The sequence below is a fragment of the Phasianus colchicus genome, chromosome 3, assembly GCF_987193195.1.
Source record: "Phasianus colchicus chromosome 3, bPhaCol1.hap1.1, whole genome shotgun sequence".
In the NCBI taxonomy this organism is placed as follows: Eukaryota; Metazoa; Chordata; class Aves; order Galliformes; family Phasianidae; genus Phasianus; species Phasianus colchicus.
This window is the reverse complement of record NC_143438.1, coordinates 94061956-94086117: the sequence shown is the minus strand read 5'-3', so window position 1 is coordinate 94086117 and position 24162 is coordinate 94061956. Positions and strand designations below refer to the sequence as shown.

Here is a 24162-nt window from a genome sequence, read left to right as displayed (position 1 = left end):
TCCCCAACCAACTTGCTCCCTGGGCCACACCCAGCACAGCTTCTTGGGTCCTCAACAACCTCCATTTGCACAACACCCTCTCTTCCAGGGACCATCCACCCCACAACCATGTCCTGCTCCGACCTCTGCCGCCCCTGCGGACCCTCCCCGCTGGCTAACAGCTGCAACGAGCCCTGTGTCAGGCAGTGCCAGGACTCCCAAGTCGTCATCCAGCCCTCCACCGTCGTGGTCACCCTGCCGGGACCCATCCTCAGCTCCTTCCCCCAGAACACCGCCGTCGGATCCTCCTCATCAGCTGCCGTGGGCAGCGCCCTCAACGCCCAGGGAGTGGCCATCTCCTCCGGCGGCTTCGGCTACGGAGGCCTGGGCTGCTACAATGGCTGGAGAGCCCGCTACCCCTGCTAAGGGCCTGCGCCCACACCCCGACACCAACCACCTGCACCCTGCAACGCGCCTCAAGCACTCAGGAGGCACCACTGGGTCACTGATGGTACAACAGCTCATTTGCCATGACTCCTCTTTGCATGGCACAAAGCAAACAAGCAGGGAACAGCGTCAGACCATGCTGTCTGGGAATATCAGTGCAGTAAATTTCTTCTTTCTTTGCACCTTATATTGCGACCTTTCCACTTGGCCATCACCAAGTGAATCCTTCCTTTTAGTGTGTTTTCCTCAATAAAGATCTCATGCATGCCAGCCTCCGATTCCTCTCATCCTTTCTTCGCCCAATACTCTTAACACCTCACCCACTACAAAGGTATGGCTCTGGAAACCATCATGCCAGGTCAAAAACAGCTCCAAGACCTTCTCTTACAACCATGTCACCATCAAGAGCACTGGTGGCTAGCAGAAGGCCTTCAGCACATCACGTGGCATCTACACTAGCCCAAAGACAGACAAATAGTACTCTTCCTCACCAGCAAGCACCAGGCTTTTTTAGAACCGCTTGCAAAATGCGCACCATGGCTTATACTCCGCCAGTTTTCAGAAACCTCTCCTCATTACCACTACTTTGCAAAATCAGCAAAACCACCACATCAGACCCTCCCTATTCTAGGGTGAAACCCAACAGCACCAGTGCATTTCAGCACAGCCTTCCTGTTATCCTCAAAAACAAGCACTCTTCACCTCTGTGACAATCTGGAAAACACTCCATCTCATGACCAGAGACAGTATAAACCATTAATTTACCCTTCAGTATGCAAATATCACCATAATCACCTCACGTCTGCAGCGCAGGACAGTCATGGTGCATTCCGTTTTCCCTGGAAATAGGCAAATGCTCTTTGGGAACAACAAACGCTGGGCAGGAAAATAACCTCAACCCTTGACACTCAATCTGAACACCGTGTTTCACCAGCCTGCCTTTTCTGACAGACCCACTCACCCTCGGCCTCTTGTCACCCTCACAGCTCATCCCACATCTCACCAACCAGCCCAGCAAACCCCCATCTAGCAGTGTGCCATCCCCACCTCCGCACTGTGAATGTGCATGATTTCCCCCTAGAAAAGGGCATTCCAATGCACTGCGCAATGCCACCGTTTGGGGAGCATGGCAGGAGTCCTGACATCACACAGCTTGCTAGCAATGAACCAGGCGTGAGAGGACAGAGTCCTGCCCCCACAGACAGCCCTCCCCTGCCTACTTGGAAATCTCCAGGGTGCGACCCAAGCAGGAATGACACAAAACAGGCAGCCTCCTTTCTCCCAGCTACCGCCTTCCAACATCAAGGGGCATCCAGCCAGCCATGCAGCACACCCAGTGGGGAAGACAAGAGCTAAAGGCTGGCTAACCAGCTGCAACGAGCTCAGGGAGGGAACAAATGCAGTGCAATCCGAGAATACCCTAGGATGTTGGAAGGGACCCATAAGGATCACTGACTCCAACTCATGCCTCCACAACGCACTCTTTGAAAATAGATCTAGAAGGCACTGTCCAGTGTTTCTGGAAATCCAGCAGCCATAGTGCTTTTGCACTCCCTTAGGGAGCCTGTTGCATGCCCAATCCCTTTGGAGCAGAACCACATTTGAGAAAGGACTTTCAGTTGGACTTGTGAGGCAACAGTTCACTCAACGCTTTCTGTCTTTGCCCATAAATGTGCTAGGCGTTTTCCCCAAAACCATATGGAGGAAAACTCTGAAAATCTTTGCAGAAGTCCTTAGAAATTTGGCCTACAAGGATCCATTGCTGAACTAGATGGGCAATCATCTCATGAAAGAAGTGCCATCTTCTCCCATCTGGGATACCCAGAATGCCCAGACAGGGCTTCCAAAGCCGTTTAGAATTGGCAACTCCTCTAACAACAAAGACACAAACCATATTGCACAAGTGCCAAGCCATGATCTCACTGACTCCTCTTCTGTGCTTTGCACACAGAATCTTCCGCATACTCTGACCCAAACGTGCCAAATCCCTCCTGTGCCCTCCAGGACTCTCACTTGGAACGTGCCACCAGTGCCAAATGGACGCGTCCTCAAGGATGCAAAAAGCAGAGTTGCTGGAAGAACAACACGTAACACATGACGCGCAACACTACGTGATGCAAGTGTAGCATGCAGCATTGCGAGGAGAACCCTAACACTCCACAGCTAAGCATGAGGAACCTACCTCCAGCTACGCAGGGAGCCCTCCAACATAAGGCTCTGGGCACAGGCCTTCCATCAGCTGCTTTCAGTCCACATCACTCTGCACTTGTCTAACCCACGTTGGCTCAACTTCTGGATGAGCGTGGCATGGGAAACTGTCTCAAATTAGACAAGCATACAAATGTGGAACGGGGAATATTGGAAGAGATCGTAACCATTATCCCTTCTGTGGGCCGACTGCCTCCCATCAGGGCCCCATCCAACCTGGCCTTGAATGCCCCAGGGACGAAGAATGCACAAGTTGACTGGGCAGCCTGTGCCAGGGTCTCACCAGCACCCGAGTCAAGAATTTTTCTTCCTTACATCTTAACCAAATTTCTCCTCTTTGCATTAAAATGTTCTAACGCTATCAAATCGTGTAAAAAGTTGGTTCTCCCCCTGCCTGTAAGCTCCCTTCAAGTACTGGAAGGCCAACTCTATTCTAGGCTGAATGAGCCCAACTCTCGTAGCCTTTCTGCACAGCAGATGCACTCCACGCCTTTGATCTTCTTGGTGGACCTCCACTGGACCCACTCAGCACAGCTCCCTCAGCATTCCTGGGTGAAACTCAGCAGGCCTCACACACCTTGGCACATCCAATTGAACAGACCCACTTCCTACTTTGCCCCATCTTCTCCAGAAATGTCATGAAGTGGCTCGTGGCCGCATCACCCATTAACACAAACACCAAAAAAGACCACAAAATCTTAACTCCACAAGTTGACCTCCTCTGTCTAAATATACTAAAACCACTACGGACGGCCCAATGCTGAAACGGCAAAAAACAGCCTGTCTCCTTTCTCCAAAACAGTTTTCAAAGCAAAAGGGGAACCAACATCTTGACACAACACACCCAATGCAGAAGACAACGACTAAGCTCATGGAAAGCAGATTAATTCTAGGGCACGCAGGGAGTGCAGTGCAGTGCAACTAGCAGCGTCTCAAGCCAAACGCACCTGGGAATCACAGAACAGCCCTCGAAGGATGCCAAGAATGGGGCCTGCACCTCACCAAGTGGTCACAAACACGACTGCATGAGTAGCACAGGATGGCATCACTAAGGACACCACATCACTCCTCCAAAGCTGAGGACAAGCCTTCCAACATCTTCCGTGAGATGCGCCTTCCTCATCACTCCAGTCACACTCAGAAGTGCTGACAGGGTCAAAGGATCAAATCCACAACACCAGGAAATGGAGTGGAAGTGTTGTGGGGAGACAAGAGCACACCACCTCATGACTTCACAGGGTTTGGCATGCGTTCTGCATAATACTAGCATGCGCAGAGGCTCTCTCCAAGCCCTCGGGCACTCACACCGCAGCATAAAAGCCGGCCCTGAGCCTCGCTCCCTCACACACTTCTCCTGACACCTTCTCCTCTGCACTCCTCTAGGTAAGCATGTCATCTGCTGCCCTCCTTTGCCCACCCCACCTGGCTTGGCTATCCACAACCCCCTGGACCCAAGACTCTGCAGCTCTTCTGCCTCCCCAGGAACCATGCTCCCCACAACCCCAAGCCCCAACCCCAACCAACTTGCTCCCTGGGCCACACCCAGCACAGCTTCTTGTGTCCTCAACAACCTCCATTTGCACAATACCCTCTCTTCCAGGGACCCTCCACTCCACAGCCATGTCCTGCTACGACCTCTGCCGCCCCTGTGGACCCACCCCGCTGGCTAACAGCTGCAACGAGCCCTGTGTCAGGCAGTGCCAGGACTCCCAAGTCGTCATCCAGCCCTCCACCGTCGTGGTCACCCTGCCGGGACCCATCCTCAGCTCCTTCCCCCAGAACACCGCCGTCGGATCCTCCTCATCAGCTGCCGTGGGCAGTGCCCTCAATGCCCAGGGAGTGGCCATCTCCTCCGGCGGCTTCGGCTTCGGAGGCCTGGGCTGCTACAATGGCTGGAGAGCCCGCTACCCCTGCTAAGGCCTGCGCCCACACCCCGACACCAACCACCTGCACCCTGCAAGGAGCCTCACGCACTCAGGAGGCACCACTGTGTCACTGATGGTACAGCAGCTCATTTGCCATGACTCCTCTTTTCATGGCACAAAAAAAGCAAGCAGGGAACAGCGTCAGACATCATGCTGTCTGAGAACATGAGTGCAGAAACTTCCTTCTGTCTTTGCTTCTTAAATTGTCCTCTTTCCACCTGGTGATCACCAAGTGGATCCTTCCTTTTAGTGTGTTTTGCTCAATAAAGATCTCATGCATGCCGGCATCACATCCCTTCTCTTCATTCCTTTGCTTAATGCTCTTCCCACATCACTCACTGCAACAATATGTCTCTGGAAATGAACGTGTTGGGTACAAAACGGCCCCTGGACCTCCTCTCGTTTCCATGTCTCTTACAAGAGCATCGGTGGCTTGCAGACGGCATTCTTCTCATCACATATTATCTACACCTGTACAAAGAATGGTAAATGGTAATACTGCTCTGCTTGAGTCCAGGCAGGAATAGAAGGCTGTCCACAGTCAGCTCCAGTCCCGTCACCCAGGCTTTTAATGATGATACTGAACACCATTGGCCTCACTTCCCGCTCTTGCCCAAAACAACTATGAACTCACCACATCAGGACTCTGTTGTACTCACCTCAGAACACCAGATCCCTGCGTTCAGCCACTTTATAGACCACCTCAGCATCCATTTACCTGCACAGATCACTGAGAGGATGCCTATGAGCACACCATGGGAGGAAACATGAAAGCCTTTTATAAAGGCAAAGTCACCAAATGCCACCGCAAACCCTATGTGCAAAGCCAGTCACTTCAATGTAGAAAAACGCAGAGTGGTTTGCCCTTTCGTGCTCCCTGTTTCCAACACTTCTTAGCCAGTCTGACTTAATCCCGTGACAGTTACCCACACTGAGCACTCCCCATCATGTTCTTCTTCCTCTTGCATATAGCAACACATTCCGGGATTTCCTCTTCACTTCCCCAGCAGCACAGGCCACTGTAACAGATATCTGTTTTGCCACTCTTCCTTCTTCCATCTCCTTCAAGATAGCAGAGGTGTGAGCTATGTCCGGAACATCAGAAGCCCCTCCCAGGCACTGGGACCTTTCTAAAACAAATGATGTCACCCTTGCAAGGACATCTCATGCCTCCCTCAGCATCCATGGGTAGAACCAGGCGGACCTCACAGCCTTGGCTACGTCCACCCTACTTCACTTCATCTTCTTCAGCAACACACACTAATCTCCACAGCAGCAAGCCACACAGCACTCACCTCAGCTGAATGGGGGCATTAGAAATGGTTTAGTGGCTCGTGGTAGCAATGGTGCTGGGAGGACAGTTGGACTAGATGGTCTTGTAGGTCCTTTTCAATCTTGGGATTCTATGATTCTATGCTTCTATGCCCTGCAACCTTCAGCCATGGCCTTGACCACATGGCCTGGAGCGGCTCACGGCTGCATCCCTGTGTAGCATGTATGCTTCCAATTTCCCCATGGAATCTCCAAATCCTCATGGAAACCATCAAAGGCCATGCCTTTGAGAAATGGCCTCAGCCAACTGACATTCCACTCACCAATGATCCCTTAGTGTCTGCTTCAGCCTCCCGCACCAACACCCTTCCATTCACCTCGGGGCTTGCTACCTCTCAACCAGGCCTGAGAGGACAGTGTCCTGCCCTCACAAACAGCCCTCCTCTGCCTAAAGAAGCTACAATCCCCAGAGAGCCCTAAGCTGAAACTACACAAAACACGCAGGAAACCACTTCCCAAATAAAACCTTGATAGCAAAAAGGGAACCAAGGTGTCAGTGAAGCAGACCCAATGGGAAAGAGAAGGGCAAAGCACGTGGGAAAAGAAATGGGACGAAAGCGAGCAGGGAGTAAATGCAACACAGGCAATAGAGTCACCTGCCAGACACATTGGAAGCTCAGAGCAGCCTGCCTAGGATGCTGCAGAATGGGATCCTCACCACACAACGCAGACACAAACCACCCAACATCAATGATACGCCGTGACCTTACTCCTGAGACCACAACTCTTCCACGCCTTAGATGCATCTTCCAACCACCATCATGAGACACACCTCCCAAATAAATACAACACAATATTCATTTTCTCTTAAAAATTGCCGACAAGGTCAAAGGATCAAATCCACAACAAAAGGTAATGAAAAGGGAGAGCTGTGGAAGGCAAACACACCCCACCTCATGACTGGCCAGGCTGTGGCACGCAAGAGCTGCTCACTGCACAATGCCGCCATGCGCAGAGGCTCTCTCCAAGCCCTCGGGCACTCACACAGCAGCATAAAAGCCGGCCCTGAGCCTCGCTCCCTCACACACTTCTCCTGACACCTTCTCCTCTGCACTCCTCTAGGTAAGCATGTCATCTGCTGCCCTCCTTTGCCCACCCCACCTGGCTTGGCTATCCAAACCTCTTGGCCCCAAGACTCTGCAGCTCTTCTGCCTCCCCAGAAACCATGCTCTCCACCACCCCAAGCCCCAACCCCAACCAACTTGCTCCCTGGGCCACACCCAGCACGGCTTCTTGGGTCCTCAACAACCTCCATTTGCACAACACCCTCTCTTCCAGGGACCCTCCACCCCACAGCCATGTCCTGCTACGACCTCTGCCGCCCCTGCAGCGGGGGACCCACCCCGCTGGCTAACAGCTGCAATGAGCCCTGTGTCAGGCAGTGCCAGGACTCCCAAGTCGTCATCCAGCCTCCTGCCGTGCTGGTCACCCTGCCGGGACCCATCCTCAGCTCCTTCCCCCAGAACACCGCCGTCGGATCCTCCTCATCAGCTGCCGTGGGCAGCGCCCTCGATGCCCAGGGAGTGGCCATCTCCTCCGGCGGCTTCGGCTTCGGAGGCCTGGGCTGCTACAATGGCGGGAGAGCCCGCTACCCCTGCTAAGGGCCTGCGCCCACACCCTGACACCAACCACCTGCACCCTGCAATGCGCCTCACGCACTCAGGAGGCACCACTGTGTCACTGACTGCACGTGGGATAGATCAGCAGCTCTTCAACCATGGCTCTGCATTCATTACAACAAAGAAGCAAGCAGGGAAGGGGACCAGACCACACTGCTTGCAAACTGCGCCTCTGACAAATTCTATATCTTGAACGTTCTTCTCTAGGTCCTTTTCTTTCTCTGCAAGAATGCTGATGGTCATGCTACATGCACTTATGGCCACGGCTTCTTCTCTTGCTGCTCCTTTCCTTTCATGTATTTTCCTCAATAAAGTTCTCTTGCATGCCAGCCTCTGAATTCGCTTCATCCTTTCTTCAGCACTTCACACTTTACCCACTCCAAGGACACGGCTCAAGGTTCCATTAGGATGGCACCAAAGGGGTCCCATCACCTCCCCTGCCAACAGTGGTACCAACAAGAACTGTTGGGGCATCAACTGGGCTTCCAGCACATCAAACAACATCTATGCTTGACCACACAAAGTCTTGGGCACACCAAGGCCCTTCTGCTCATGCCTTCTGAAACTACCTTTCCATGGCAGCACACCCCAGCAGGATACTCCCACGCTGACAAAAAAAAAGCAATCACAGAATCACCGCACTGCTGCATTCATCCACTTTCAAGCCCACCCCAGCGTCCACTTGGACAGTTTCTTTGGGATCGTGTCATGGGAAGAAGCCTCCTGAAGGCAAGACAATGAACTGCCATGTCTCCCCATCATCCACCGGGCAGATCACTTCACTACAGAAGAAACTGAGGTGGCTTTGGAAATCCACTGCTTCCTGCGAGGATTTCCTTCACCTCCTCCCCAGAGACTAACATCAGGTCAACCAGCCTGAAGTTTCTCACCGCTTCCTTCTTCGTTTCTTGAAGGCAGGAATAGGAAGACTCTCGAATATTCTTCACAAAGCACTTCCATCATGAACTTTCACAGGGTCAACAGAAAAGAGCCTTACAAAGACAGCAGACGCATCCCTCAGCATTTGTGGGAGAAACTCATTAGGTCCTAGAGGATTCCTCACACCCAGTTGCACTTCCTACTCATCTTATCCATGAACAAAGACCTGTGGGACAGCCTGCATCAAGTCACCTTGGCTGAGCAGAGGCATGACTCGCCTTCGATCCACCCTATGGTAATCAGACATCACTGCAAGGACCTACCTGTTGCAGCCCCAGGAAGCATGCAGGCCTTCGGCACCATTCTGACACATCCAAATGTTTTTCCGAGCACCAACCATTGGGCACAAAAGTGGCAGTGCTCCTTGACACTCAACTCAATTAAAAACAATTAAACGCTATGGCGCAACACATTTCCCAGTTCTTAAAGTACCTTCCACCACTCTTCAGTCTCAGTGCCTTTCCCACATCCCACCAGGCATGTCCAAGGATGGCACTCTGTCAGACCAAAACCCACGCTTTCATCTTGATGACCGCAGGTAAGGGTGGCATGCAGAGAAGACACTGGGACCTTTCTGGGGGCATGGCAGAATTCCCAACACCAGCAGTCTTGTCAGCTGCGACACAGCCCCGCAGGGACAGCATTCTGCTCTGGCAAACAGCCCTCCTCTGCCTGCAGGGACTGCCTGCCCCAGGCACACAGCAGGCGGCCTCCTTTCTCCAGGCGCACCTCTGCAGACACCAGGGGCAGCAGCAACCCATGCTGAACTCCCAGGGAAAGAGAGGAGCTGCAGACTGCTTAGTGAGGTGGGACAAAGGCAGGTGTCATGGTTTTACGTTTTTTGGTTTTCAGTATTCCACAGCAGAACATCATGTACTGGAATTCAAGTGTTAATGCTCCAATTCCAGGTACCTATCCCTATACATTACGGAAGTCATGGGACCTGACCCTTCCGGGTGGGGAGGTCTCTTACTGCCTGGCAGTGGGTGCTGGAGGGTGCTTTCCCAGCCGTTCCAAGCTTTTCAGCTTCGACTCGGTCTCAGGAACTCTCTCTCTCCGATCTTATTTATTAGTCTCAATTTCAATTCAATTGTATTATATTGTGTTATCTTGCATTCCGATATCATAGTTAGTAAAATAAGTTTTCCTCCATAGATTGTTGCCGCTGTTTTTTTTCCTCCCTTCCTTCCCTCCCATTCTGTGGGCCAAGGGGGTGGGGGAGCAGGGGCCTACAGCCCCCTGTCACAGACATAGATCCCTGTCACGGGCATAGATTGATCTAGTTAACTCCGTGACAGCAAGGAAGGAGGGAATGTGATTCCAGAGGACCAAGTGCAACAGGCAAAGCTTTGAAGCCTGAAGCAGCCTTCCAAGGACGCCACAAGATGGGCTACCCACTTTGCAACACAGCCACAAATGACCACACACAAGTGCCACGCGGGGACCTCATTCCTGATAAACACAACTCACGCTTTCAGCATGCTTTGACTCAAACACCATTCCCACTTAAACACTGACATCAGGGTTAAAGGAACACAACCACAAGACAGGGAAAAGAAAAGGAAGCGTTGCGGAAAGACAAAACCACATTACCACATCACCGGTCAAGTTTTGGCATGCAACAGCAGCTCGCTGCACAATGACCAGGCTTTGGCAAGCGACAAAAGCTTGCTGCACAGTGCTGCCATGCGCAGAGGCTCTCTCCAACCCTGACACCAACCACCTGCACCCTGCAACGAGCCTCACGCACTCAGGAGGCACCACTGTGTCACTGATGGTACAACAGCTCATTTGCCATGACTCCTCTTTTCATGGCATAAAAAAAGCAAGCAGGGAACAGCGTCAGACATCATGCTGTCTGAGAACATGAGTGCAGAAACTTCCTTCTGTCTTTGCACCTTAAATTGTCCTCTTTCCACTGGTGATCACCAAGTGGATCCTTCCTTTTAGTGTGTTTTGCTCAATAAAAATCTCATGCATGCCGGCATCACATCCCTTCTCTTCATGCCTTTGCTTAATGCTCTTCCCACATCACTCACTGCAACAATATGTCTCTAGAAATGAACATATTGGGTACAAAAAGACCCCAGGACCTCCTCTCGTTTCCATGTCTCTTACAGGAGCATCTGTGGCTTGCAGACGGCATTCTTCTCATCACATATTATCTACACCTGTACAAAGAATGGTAAATGGTACTATTGCTCTGCTTGAGTCCAGGCAGGAATAGAAGGCTGTCCACAGTCAGCTCCAGTCCCGTCACCCAGGCTTTTAATGATGATACTGAACACCATTGGCCTCACTTCCCACTCTTGCCCAAAACAACTATGAACTCACCACATCAGGACTCTGTTGTACTCACCTCAGAACACCAGATCCCTGCGTTCAGCCACTTTATAGACCACCTCAGCATCCATTTACCTGCACAGATCACTGAGAGGTTGCCTATGAGCACACCATGGGAGGAAACATGAAAGCCTTTTGTAAAGGCAAAGTCACCAAATGTCACTGCACCCCCCTATGTGCAAAGCCAGTCACTTCAATGTAGAAAAACGCAGGGTGGTTTGCCCTTTCGTGCTCCCTATTTCCAACACTTCTTAGCCAGTCTGACTTAATCCCGTGACAGTTACCCACACTGAGCACTCCCCATCATGTTCTTCTTCCTCTTGCATATAGCAACACATTCCGGGATTTCCTCTTCACTTCCCCAGCAGCACAGGCCACTGTAACAGATATCTGTTTTGCCACTCTTCCTTCTTCCATCTCCTTCAAGATAGCAGAGGTGTGAGCTATGTCCGGAACATCAGAAGCCCCTCCCAGGCACTGGGACATTTCTAAAACAAATGATGTCACCCTTGCAAGGACATCTCATGCCTCCCTCAGCATCCATGGGTAGAACCAGGCGGACCTCACAGCCTTGGCCACGTCCTCCCTACTTCACTTCATCTTCTTCAGCAACACACACTAATCTCCTCAGCTGCACGCCGCACAGCACTCACCTCAGCTGAATGGGGGCATGAGAAATGGTTTAGTGGCTCGTGCTAGCAATGGTGCTGGGAGGACAGTTGGACTAGATGGTCTTGTAGGTCCTTTTCAATCTTGGGATTCTATGATTCTATGCTTCTATGCCCTGCAACCTTCAGCCATGGCCTTGACCACATGGCCTGGAGCGGCTCACGGCTGCATCCCTGTGTAGCATGTATGCTTCCAATTTCCCCATGGAATCTCCAAATCCTCATGGAAACCATCAAAGGCCATGCCTTTGAGAAATGGCCTCAGCCAACTGACATTCCACTCACCAATGATCCCTTAGTGTCTGCTTCAGCCTCCCGCACCAACACCCTTCCATTCACCTCGGGGCTTGCTACCTCTCAACCAGGCCTGAGAGGACAGTGTCCTGCCCTCACAAACAGCCCTCCTCTGCCTAAAGAAGCTACAATCCCCACAGAGAGCCCTAAGCTGAAACTACACAAAACACGCAGGAAACCACTTCCCAAATAAAACCTTGATAGCAAAAAGGGAACCAAGGTGTCAGTGAAGCAGACCCAATGGGAAAGAGAAGGGCAAAGCACATGGGAAAAGAAATGGGACGAAAGCAAGCAGGGAGTAAATGCAACACAAGCAATAGAGTCTCCTGCCAGACACACTGGAAGCCCAGAGCAGCCTGCCTAGGATGCTGCAGAATGGGATCCTCACCACACAACGCAGACACAAACCACCCAACATCAATGCTACGCTGTGACCTTACTCCTGAGACCACAACTCTTCCACACCTGAGATGCATCTTCCAACCACCATCATGAGACACACCTCCCAAATAAATCCAACACAATATTCATTTTCCCTTAAAAATTGCCGACAAGGTCAAAGGATCAAATCCACAACAAAAGGTAATGAAAAGGGAGAGCTGTGGAAGGCAAACACACCCCACCTCATGACTGGCCAGGCTGTGGCACGCAAGAGCTGCTCACTGCACAATGCCGCCATGCGCAGAGGCTCTCTCCAAGCCCTCGGGCACTCACACAGCAGCATAAAAGCCGGCCCTGAGCCTCGCTCCCTCACACACTTCTCCTGACACCTCCTCCTCTGCACTCCTCTAGGTAAGCATGTCATCTGCTGCCCTCCTTTGCCCACCCCACCTGGCTTGGCTATCCAAACCCCTTGGCCCCAAGACTCTGCAGCTCTTCTGCCTCCCCAGAAACCATCCTCTCCACCACCCCAAGCCCCAACCCCAACCAACTTGCTCCCTGGGCCACACCGAGCACAGCTTCTTGGGTCCTCAACAACCTCCATTTGCACAACACCCTCTCTTCCAGGGACCATCCACCCCACAGCCATGTCCTGCTACGACCTCTGCCGCCCCTGCAGCGGGGGACCCACCCCGCTGGCTAACAGCTGCAACGAGCCCTGTGTCAGGCAGTGCCAGGACTCCCAAGTCGTCATCCAGCCTCCCGCCGTGCTGGTCACCCTGCCGGGACCCATCCTCAGCTCCTTCCCCCAGAACACCGCCGTCGGATCCTCCTCATCAGCTGCCGTGGGCAGCGCCCTCAGCGCCCAGGGAGTGGCCATCTCCTCCGGCGGCTTCGGCTTCGGAGGCCTGGGCTGCTACAATGGCGGGAGAGCCCGCTACCCCTGCTAAGGGCCTGCGCCCACACCCCGACACCAACCACCTGCACCCTGCAAGGAGCCTCACGCACTCAGGAGGCACCACTGGCTCACTGATGGTACAACAGCTAATTGCCATGACTCCTCTTTTCATGGCACAAAGCAAACAAGCAGGGAACAGCGTCAGACCATGGTGTCTGGGAATATCAATGCAGTAAATTTCTTCTTTCTTTGCACCTTATATTGCGACCTTTCCACTTGGCCATCACCAAGTGAATCCTTCTTTTTAGTGTGTTTTCCTCAATAAAGATCTCATGCATGCCAGCCTCCGATTCCTCTCATCCTTTCTTCGCCCAATACTCTTAACACCGCACCCACTACAAAGGTATGGCTCTGGAAACCATCATGCCACGTCAAAAACGGCCCCAAGACCTTCTCTTACAACCATGTCACCATCAAGAGCACTGGTGGCTAGCAGAAGGCCTTCAGCACATCACGTGGTATCTACACTAGCCCAAAGACAGACAAATAGTACTCTTCCTCACCAGCAAGCACCAGGCTTTTTTAGAACCGCTTGCAAAATGCGCACCATGGCTTATACTCTGCCAGTTTTCAGAAACCTCTCCTCATTACCACAACCTTGCAAAATCAGCAAAACCACCACATCAGACCCTCCCTATTCTAGGGTGAAACCCAACAGCACCAGTGGATTTCAGCACAGCCTTCCTGTTATCCTCAAAAACAAGCACTCTTCACCTCTGTGACAATCTGGAAAACACTCCATCTCATGACCAGAGACAGTACAAGCCATTAATTTACCCTTCAGTATGCAAATATCACCATAATCACCTCACGTCTGCAGCCCAGGACAGTCACGGTGCATTCCGTTTTCCCTGGAAATAGGCAAATGCTCTTTGGGAACAACAAACGCTGGGCAGGAAAATAACCTCAACCCTTGACACTCAATCTGAACACCGTGTTTCACCAGCCTGCCTTTTCTGACAGACCCACTCACCCTCGGCCTCTTGTCACCCTCACAGCTCATCCCACATCTCACCAACCAGCCCAGCAAACCCCCATCTAGCAGTGTGCCATCCCCACTTCCGCACTGTGAATGTGCGTGATTTCCCCCTAGAAAAGGGCATTCCAATGCACTGCGCAATTGCAATGCAATGCGTTTGGGGAGCATGGCAGGAATCACAGAATCACAGAATCGTAGGGTTTGGAAGGGACCTCCAGAGATCATCGAGTCCAACCCCCCTGCCAAAGCAGGATCCCTACACCAGGTCACACAGGTAGGCGTCCAGGCGGGTCTTGAATATCTCCAGAGAAGGAGACTCCACAACCTCCCTGGGCAGCCTGTTCCAGTGCTCCGTCACCTCACCTAAAGAAGTTCTTGCGCACATTGGTGCGGAACTTCCTATGCTCCAGCTTCTGGCCATTTCCCCTTGTCCTGTCTCCGCACACTGCTGAAAACAGTCTGGCCTCGCCACTTTGCCCCCCACACCTTAGATATTTATAGACCTGGATCAGGTCCCCTCTCAGTCTTCTCTTCTCAAGGCTAAACAGACCCAGATCACTTAGCCTTTCTTCATAGGGGAGATGCTCCAGGCCCTTCACCATCTTTGTGGCTCTCCACTGGACTCTTTCCAAGAGATCCCTGTCTTTTTTGTACCCAGGAGCCCAGAACTGGACACAGTACTCCAGATGAGGCCTTACCAGGGCAGAGTAGAGGGGGAGGATCACCTCCCTCGACCTGCTGGCCACGCTCTTTTTAATGCACCCCAGAATGCCATTGGCCTTTTTGGACACAAGTGCACACTGCTGGCTCATGGCCAACCTGTTGTCCACCAGGACACCCAGGTCCCTCTCCGCAGAGCTCCTCTCCAGCAGGTCATCCCCCAACCTGTACCGGTGCATGCAATTATTCCTCCCTAGGTGCAAGACTCTACACTTGCTTTTGTTAAACCTCATCTGGTTTCTTACTGCCCAGCTCTCCAGCCTGTCCAGGTCTCGCTGAATGGCAGCACAACCTTCGGGCATGTCAGCCAATCCTCCCAACTTCGTATCATCAGCAAACTTGCTGAGGGTGGCCACTATCCCCTCATCAAGGTCATTGATGAAGATGTTGAACAGGACCGGACCCAGCACCGACCCCTGGGGAACACTGCTGGTTACAGGTCTCCAACCAGACTCTGCACCCCCAATGACAACCCTCTGTGCTCTGCCAGTCAGCCAGTTCTCAACCCACCTCACTGTCCACTCATCTATCCCGCACTTCCTCAGCTTCGTTATAAGGATGTCGTGGGAGACAGTGTCAAATGCCTTGCTGAAATCAAGGAAGACTACATCCACTGCTCTCCCCCATCCACCCAGCCAGTGACAACATCATAGAAGGCTACCAGGTTGGTCAAGCACGACCTCCCCCTGGTGAACCCGTGCTGACTACTCCTGATAACCTCCTTTTCTTCCAGTTGTCTGGAGATGGTATCCAGCACAATCTGTCAGAGGCACCACTGTGTCACTGATGGTACAACAGCTCACCTGCCATGACTCCTCTTTTCATGGCACAAAACAAGCAAGCAGGGAACAGCGTCAGACATCATGCTGTCTGAGAACATGAGTGCAGAAACTTCCTTCTGTCTTTGCTTCTTAAATTGTCCTCTTTCCACTGGTGATCACCAAGTGGATCCTTCCTTTTAGTGTGTTTTGCTCAATAAAAATCTCATGCATGCCGGCATCACATCCCTTCTCTTCATTCCTTTGCTTAATGCTCTTCCCACATCACTCACTGCAACGATATGTCTCTAGAAATGAACGTATTGGGTACAAAACGGCCCCAGGACCTCCTCTCGTTTCCATGTCTCTTAGAAGAGCATCGGTGGCTTGCAGACGGCATTCTTCTCATCACATATTATCTACACCTGTACAAAGAATGGGAAATGGTACTATTGCTCTGCTTGAGTCCAGGCAGGAATAGAAGGCTGTCCACAGTCAGCTCCAGTCCCGTCACCCAGGCTTTTAATGATGATACTGAACACCATTGGCCTCACTTCCCACTCTTGCCCGAAACAACTATGAACTCACCACATCAGGACTCTGTTGTACTCACCTCAGAACACCAGATCCCTGCGTTCAGCCACTTTATAGACCACCTCAGCATCCATTTACCTGCACAGATCACTGAGAGGATGCCTATGAGCACACCATGGGAGGAAACATGAAAGCCTTTTGTAAAGGCAAAGTCACCAAATGTCACTGCAACCCCTATGTGCAAAGCCAGTCACTTCAATGTAGAAAAACGCAGGGTGGTTTGCCCTTTCGTGCTCCCTATTTCCAACACTTCTTAGCCAGTCTGACTTAATCCCGTGACAGTTACCCACACTGAGCACTCCCCATCATGTTCTTCTTCCTCTTGCATATAGCAACACATTCCGGGATTTCCTCTTCACTTCCCCAGCAGCACAGGCCACTGTAACAGATATCTGTTTTGCCACTCTTCCTTCTTCCATCTCCTTCAAGATAGCAGAGGTGTGAGCTATGTCCGGAACATCAGAAGCCCCTCCCAGGCACTGGGACCTTTCTAAAACAAATGATGTCACCCTTGCAAGGACATCTCATGGCTCCCTCAGCATCCATGGGTAGAACCAGGCGGACCTCACAGCCTTGGCCATGTCCTCCCTACTTCACTTCATCTTCTTCAGCAACACGCACTAATCTCCTCAGCAGCAAGCCGCACAGCACTCACCTCAGCTGAATGGGGGCATGAGAAATGGTTTAGTGGCTCGTGCTAGCAATGGTGCTGGGAGGACAGTTGGACTAGATGGTCTTGTAGGTCCTTTTCAATCTTGGGATTCTATGATTCTATGCTTCTATGCCCTGCAACCTTCAGCCATGGCCTTGAGCACATGGCCTGGAGCGGCTCACGGCTGCATCCCCGTGTAGCATGTATGCTTCCAATTTCCCCATGGAATCTCCAAATCCTCATGGAAACCATCAAAGGCCATGCCTTTGAGAAATGGCCTCAGCCAACTGACATTCCACTCACCAATGATCCCTTAGTGTCTGCTTCAGCCTCCCGCACCAACACCCTTCCATTCACCTCGGGGCTTGCTACCTCTCAACCAGGCCTGAGAGGACAGTGTCCTGCCCTCACAAACAGCCCTCCTCTGCCTAAAGAAGCTACAATCCCCACAGAGAGCCCTAAGCTGAAACTACACAAAACACGCAGGAAACCACTTCCCAAATAAAACCTTGATAGCAAAAAGGGAACCAAGGTGTCAGTGAAGCAGACCCAATGGGAAAGAGAAGGGCAAAGCACATGGGAAAAGAAATGGGACGAAAGCGAGCAGGGAGTAAATGCAACACAGGCAATAGACTCTCTTGCCAGACACATTGGAAGCCCAGAGCAGCCTGCCTAGGATGCTGCAGAATGGGATCCTCACCACACAACGCAGACACAAACCACCCAACATCAATGATACGCTGTGACCTTACTCCTGAGACCACAACTCTTCCATGCCTTAGATGCATTTTCCAGCCACCATCATGAGACACACCTCCCAAATAAATCCAACACAATATTCATTTTCCGTTAAAAGTTGCCGACAAGGTCAAAGGATCAAATCCACAACAAAAGGTAATGAAAAGGAAGAGCTGTGGAAGGCAAACACACCCCACCTCATGACTGGCCAGGCTGTGACACGCAAGAGCTGCTCACTGCACAATGCCGCCATGCGCAGAGGCTCTCTCCAAGCCCTCGGGCACTCACACAGCAGCATAAAAGCCAGCCCTGAGCCTCGCTCCCTCACACACTTCTCCTGACACCTTCTCCTCTGCACTCCTCTAGGTAAGCATGTCATCTGCTGCCCTCCTTTGCCTACCCCACCTGGCTTGGCTATCCAAACCTCTTGGCCCCAAGACTCTGCAGCTCTTCTGCCTCCCAAGAAACCATCCTCTCCACCAACCCTAGCCTCAACCCCAACCAACTTGCTCCCTGGGCCACACCCAGCACAGCTTCTTGTGTCCTCAACAACCTCCATTTGCACAATACCCTCTCTTCCAGAGACCCTCCACCCCACAGCCATGTCCTGCTACGACCTCTGCCGCCCCTGCAGCGGGGGACCCACCCCGCTGGCTAACAGCTGCAACGAGCCCTGTGTCAGGCAGTGCCAGGACTCCCAAGTCGTCATCCAGCCTCCTGCCGTGCTGGTCACCCTGCCGGGACCCATCCTCAGCTCCTTCCCCCAGAACACCGCCGTCGGATCCTCCTCATCAGCTGCCGTGGGCAGCGCCCTCAGCGCCCAGGGAGTGGCCATCTCCTCCGGCGGCTTCGGCTTCGGAGGCCTGGGCTGCTACAATGGCGGGAGAGCCCGCTACCCCTGCTAAGGGCCTGCGCCCACACCCTGACACCAACCACCTGCACCCTGCAACGCGCCTCGAGCACTCAGGAGGCACCACTGTGTCACTGACTGCACGTGGGATAGATCAGCAGCTCTTCAACCATGGCTCTGCATTCATTACAACAAAGAAGCAAGCAGGGAAGGGGACCAGACCACACTGCTTGCAAACTGCGCCTCTGACAAATTCTATATCTTGAACGTTCTTCTCTAGGTCCTTTTCTTTCTCTGCAAGAATGCTGATGGTCATGCTACATGCACTTACGGCCACGGCTTCTTCTCTTGCTGCTCCTTTCCTTTCATGTATTTTCCTCAATAAAGTTCTCTTGCATGCCAGCCTCTGAATTCGCTTCATCCTTTCTTCAGCACTTCACACTTCTCCCACTCCAAAGACACGGCTCAAGGGTCCATTAGGATGGCACCAAAGGGGTCCCATCACCTCCCCTGCCAACAGTGGTACCAACAAGAACTGTTGGGGCATCAACTGGGCTTCCAGCACATCAAACAACATCTATGCTTGACCACACAAAGTCTTGGGCACACCAAGGCCCTTCTGCCCATGCCTTCTGAAACTACCTTTCCATGGCAGCACACCCCAGCAGGATACTCCCACGCTGACAAAAAAAAAGCAGTCACAGAATCCTTTACACGTTAGAGAATTGTTAGTGACAACACACTACTACTGCCCTGCTCAAGTACACTCAGCTCCAGCGGTCAGACAGGGAACACAGCCAGACTTTCAGCACCTCAAAGGACAGGGACTACACAAATTACTCTGCGGGGTAACCTGTTCCACCGCTTGCCCCCCTCACCCTGGAAAAAGCTCCCTTTCTCTTCCAAGGAAGGTTCCAATTCAGTGCTGTCCACCTTCCTTTCTTCTGGCAGCAGACAGTAATGCAAAAGGGCTGGCTCTCTTTACATCCTTCCCTAACATCTGCGATTTATACGCAAGGAGAAGATCTACTGAGAACATCCCTGTGTCCCAGCTCAAAACTGCCTGTTCTCTCAGCTTCTCCACATCGTAAGGAGGCTCCAGGCCCATCAGCACTGGGGAAGCCCTGCACTGGAACTGCTCCACCATATCCATGTCTGTCTTCCTCCTGGGAAACTTAAGCATGAACCACCAGCACTGAACAGAAAGAAAAGTACATCCTCCAGTGTGCTAGCGATGCTCTTCCCAAAGGCCTTCTGGAGAATGGGGAACTCTTTTGTCACAGGGCTGCAGTGCTGCTTCAACATCCCCTTGCTCGCCAGCAGTAAAACCTGGTCCTTCTCAGCAAAGCTGGCTGCCACCCTCTCATTTTTCTTGCTCCATGTTACTGCTTCCCATCTGCAGCACTTCACTTTGCCCCTTCCGCTACCTCATGGCGTCCCTGAGGTAATACATATAACCCAGCCCCTCCACATCTTTCACAAAGGTGGACTATACACCGGGGGCATCAGCTGCTCCTTCCCATCTTCTAGCATTTGCAAACTCACTGGGATCACTACCATCACCCAGCTTTTTAATGCAGGTGCTGAACAGTGCTGGCCTTACTACCGAGTCTGGACACAATCACAACACTTCACCGCACTGCTGCATTCAGCCACTTTCAAGCCCACCCCAGCGTCCACTTGGACAGTTTCTTTGGGATCGTGTCATGGGAAGAAGCCTCCTGAACGCAAGACAATCAACTGCCATGTCTCCCCATCATCCACCGGGCAGATCACTTCACTACAGAAGAAACTGAGGTGGCTTTGGAAATCCACTGCTTCCTGCGAGGATTTCCTTCACCTCCTCCCCAGAGACTAACATCAGGTCAACCAGCCTGAAGTTTCTCACCGCTTCCTTCTTCGTTTCTTGAAGGCAGGAATAGGAAGACTCTCGAATATTCTTCACAAAGCACTTCCATCATGAACTTTCACAGGGTCAACAGAAAAGAGCCTTACGAAGACAGCAGACGCATCCCTCAGCATTTGTGGGAGAAACTCATTAGGTCCTAGAGGATTCCTCACACCCAGTTGCACTTCCTACTCATCTTATCCATGAACAAAGACCTGTGGGACAGCCTGCATCAAGTCACCTTGGCTGAGCAGAGGCATGACTCGCCTTCGATCCACCCTATGGTAATCAGACATCACTGCAAGGACCTACCTGTTGCAGCCCCAGGAAGCATGCAGGCCTTCGGCACCATTCTGACACATCCAAATGTTTTTCCGAGCACCAACCATTGGGCACAAAAGTGGCAGTGCTCCTTGACACTCAACTCAATTAAAAACAATTAAACACTATGGCGCAACACATTTCCCAGTTCTTCCGCCACTCTTCAGTCTCAGTGCCTTTCCCACATCCCACCAGGCATGTCCAAGGATGGCACTCTGTCAGACCAAAACCCACGCTTTCATCTTGATGACCGCAGGTAAGGGTGGCATGCAGAGAAGACACTGGGACCTTTCTGGGGGCATGGCAGAATTCCCAACACCAGCAGTCTTGTCAGCTGTGACACAGCCCCGCAGGGACAGCATTCTGCTCTGGCAAACAGCCCTCCTCTGCCTGCAGGGACTGCCCGCCCCAGGCACACAGCAGGCGGCCTCCTTTCTCCAGGCACACCTCTGCAGGCACCAGGGGCAGCAGCAACCCATGCTGAACTCCCAGGGAAAGAGAGGAGTGCAGACTGCTTAGTGAGGTGGGACAAAGGCAGGTGTCATGGTTTTACGTTTTTTGGTTTTCAGTATTCCACAGCAGAACATCATGTACTGGAATTCAAGTGTTAATGCTCCAATTCCAGGTACCTATCCCTATACATTACGGAAGTCATGGGACCTGACCCTTCCGGGTGGGGAGGTCTCTTACTGCCTGGCAGTGGGTGCTGGAGGAGGGTGCTTTCCCAGCCGTTCCAAGCTTTTCAGCTTCGACTCGGTCTCAGGAACTCTCTCTCTCCTATCATATTTATTAGTCTCAATTTCAATTCGATTGTATTATATTGTGTTATCTTGCATTCCGATATCATAGTTAGTAAAATAAGTTTTCCTCCATAGATTGTTGCCGCTGTTTTTTTTCCTCCCTTCCTTCCCTCCCATTCTGTGGGCCAAGGGGGTAGGGGAGCAGGGGCCTACAGCCCCCTGTCACAGACATAGATCCCTGTCACGGGCATAGATTGATCTAGTTAACTCCGTGACAGCAAGGAAGGAGGGAATGTGATTCCAGAGGACCAAGTGCAACAGGCAAAGCTTTGAAGCCTGAAGCAGCCTTCCAAGGACGCCACAAGATGGGCTACCCACTTTGCAACACAGCCACAAATGACCACACACAAGTGCCACGCGGGGACCTCATTCCTGATAAACACAACTCACGCTTTCAGCATGCTTTGACTCAAACACCATTCCCACTTAAACACTGACATCAGGGTTAAAGGAACACAACCACAAGACAGGGAAAAGAAAAGGAAGCGTTGCGGAAAGACAAAACCACATTACCACATCACCGGTCAAGTTTTGGCATGCAACAGCAGCTCGCTGCACAATGACCAGGCTTTGGCAAGCGACAAAAGCTTGCTGCACAGTGCTGCCATGCGCAGAGGCTCTCTCCAAGCCCTCAGGCACTCATACAGCAGCATAAAAGCCGGCCCTGAGCCTCGCTCCTTCACACACTTCTCCTGACACCTTCTCCTCTGCACTCCTCTAGGTAAGCATGTGAGCTGCTGCCCTCCTTTGCCCACCCCACCTGGCTTGGCTATCCACAACCCCTTGGACCCAAGACTCTGCAGCCCTTCTGCCTCCCCAGGAACCATGCTCCCCACAACCCCAAGCCCCATCCCCAACCAACTTGCTCGCTGGGCCACACCCAGCACAGCTTCTTGGGTCCTCAACAACCTCCATTTGCACAACACCCTCTCTTCCAGGGATCATCCACCCCACAGCCATGTCCTGCTACGACCTCTGCCGCCCCTGTGGACCCACCCCGCTGGCTAACAGCTGCAACGAGCCCTGTGTCAGGCAGTGCCAGGACTCCCAAGTCGTCATCCAGCCCTCCACCGTCGTGGTCACCCTGCCGGGACCCATCCTCAGCTCCTTCCCCCAGAACACCGCCGTCGGATCCTCCTCATCAGCTGCCGTGGGCAGCGCCCTCAACGCCCAGGGAGTGGCCATCTCCTCCGGCGGCTTCGGCTACGGAGGCCTGGGCTGCTACAATGGCGGGAGAGCCCGCTACCCCTGCTAAGGGCCTGCGCCCACACCCCGACACCAACCACCTGCACCCTGCAACGCGCCTCAAGCACTCAGGAGGCACCACTGGCTCACTGATGGTACAACAGCTCATTTGCCATGACTCCTCTTTGCATGGCACAAAGCAAACAAGCAGGGAACAGCGTCAGACCATGCTGTCTGGGAATATCAGTGCAGTAAATTTCTTCTTTCTTTGCACCTTATATTGCGACCTTTCCACTTGGCCGTCACCAAGTGAATCCTTCCTTTTAGTGTGTTTTCCTCAATAAAGATCTCATGCATGCCAGCCTCCGATTCCTCTCATCCTTTCTTCGCCCAATACTCTTAACACCTCACCCACTACAAAGGTATGGCTCTGGAAACCATCATGCCAGGTCAAAAACAGCCCCAAGACCTTCTCTTACAACCATGTCACCATCAAGAGCACTGGTGGCTAGCAGAAGGCCTTCAGCACATCACGTGGCATCTACACTAGCCCAAAGACAGACAAATAGTACTCTTCCTCACCAGCAAGCACCAGGCTTTTTTAGAACCGCTTGCAAAATGCGCACCATGGCTTATACTCCGCCAGTTTTCAGAAACCTCTCCTCATTACCACTACTTTGCAAAATCAGCAAAACCACCACATCAGACCCTCCCTATTCTAGGGTGAAACCCAACAGCACCAGTGCATTTCAGCACAGCCTTCCTGTTATCCTCAAAAACAAGCACTCTTCACCTCTGTGACAATCTGGAAAACACTCCATCTCATGACCAGAGACAGTATAAACCATTAATTTACCCTTCAGTATGCAAATATCACCATAATCACCTCACGTCTGCAGCGCAGGACAGTCATGGTGCATTCCGTTTTCCCTGGAAATAGGCAAATGCTCTTTGGGAACAACAAACGCTGGGCAGGAAAATAACCTCAACCCTTGACACTCAATCTGAACACCGTGTTTCACCAGCCTGCCTTTTCTGACAGACCCACTCACCCTCGGCCTCTTGTCACCCTCACAGCTCATCCCACATCTCACCAACCAGCCCAGCAAACCCCCATCTAGCAGTGTGCCATCCCCACCTCCGCACTGTGAATGTGCGTGATTTCCCCCTAGAAAAGGGCATTCCAATGCACTGCGCAATGCCACCGTTTGGGGAGCATGGCAGGAGTCCTGACATCACACAGCTTGCTAGCAATGAACCAGGCGTGAGAGGACAGAGTCCTGCCCCCACAGACAGCCCTCCCCTGCCTACTTGGAAATCTCCAGGGTGCGACCCAAGCAGGAATGACACAAAACAGGCAGCCTCCTTTCTCCCAGCTACCGCCTTCCAACATCAAGGGGCATCCAGCCAGCCATGCAGCACACCCAGTGGGGAAGACAAGAGCTAAAGGCTGGCTAACCAGCTGCAACGAGCTCAGGGAGGGAACAAATGCAGTGCAATCCGAGAATACCCTAGGATGTTGGAAGGGACCCATAAGGATCACTGACTCCAACTCATGCCTCCACAACGCACTCTTTGAAAATA

The 24162-nt window shown here is 52.3% G+C and overlaps 4 protein-coding genes across 6 annotated transcripts; all 4 read left to right on the top strand.

Moving 5' to 3' along the window:
* Positions 1–85: 85 nt before the first annotated feature.
* On the top strand, positions 86–1444 carry LOC149918761 (feather keratin 1-like). Its single transcript, XM_090138127.1, has one exon. It carries the CDS (start codon positions 109–111, stop codon positions 403–405), a length of 297 nt encoding a protein of 98 aa, XP_089994253.1. The 5' UTR covers positions 86–108; the 3' UTR covers positions 406–1444.
* A 2727-nt stretch (positions 1445–4171) lies between these two features.
* On the top strand, positions 4172–6293 carry LOC149918760 (feather keratin 1-like). Its single transcript, XM_090138128.1, has one exon. The coding sequence runs from the start codon at positions 4255–4257 to the stop codon at positions 4549–4551; it is 297 nt and encodes a 98-aa protein (XP_089994254.1). The 5' UTR covers positions 4172–4254; the 3' UTR covers positions 4552–6293.
* A 232-nt stretch (positions 6294–6525) lies between these two features.
* On the top strand, positions 6526–13085 carry LOC116239369 (feather keratin 1-like). 3 transcript variants are annotated; one of them, XM_090138125.1, is made up of 2 exons: positions 6526–7474; positions 13005–13085. In XM_090138125.1, the coding sequence occupies exons 1-2, from the start codon at positions 7190–7192 to the stop codon at positions 13083–13085; spliced, it is 366 nt and encodes a 121-aa protein (XP_089994251.1). In that variant the 5' UTR covers positions 6526–7189. The 3 variants fall into 3 exon arrangements, with proteins under 3 accessions (XP_089994251.1, XP_089994249.1, XP_089994250.1); XM_090138123.1 differs by having other exon boundaries at positions 7175–7457; positions 13009–13085; XM_090138124.1 differs by lacking the exon at positions 6526–7474 and having other exon boundaries at positions 12763–13085.
* A 5369-nt stretch (positions 13086–18454) lies between these two features.
* LOC149918759 (feather keratin 1-like) lies at positions 18455–22648 on the top strand. The gene has a single exon (XM_090138117.1). It carries the CDS (start codon positions 22352–22354, stop codon positions 22646–22648), a length of 297 nt encoding a protein of 98 aa, XP_089994243.1. The 5' UTR covers positions 18455–22351.
* Positions 22649–24162: the final 1514 nt, after the last annotated feature.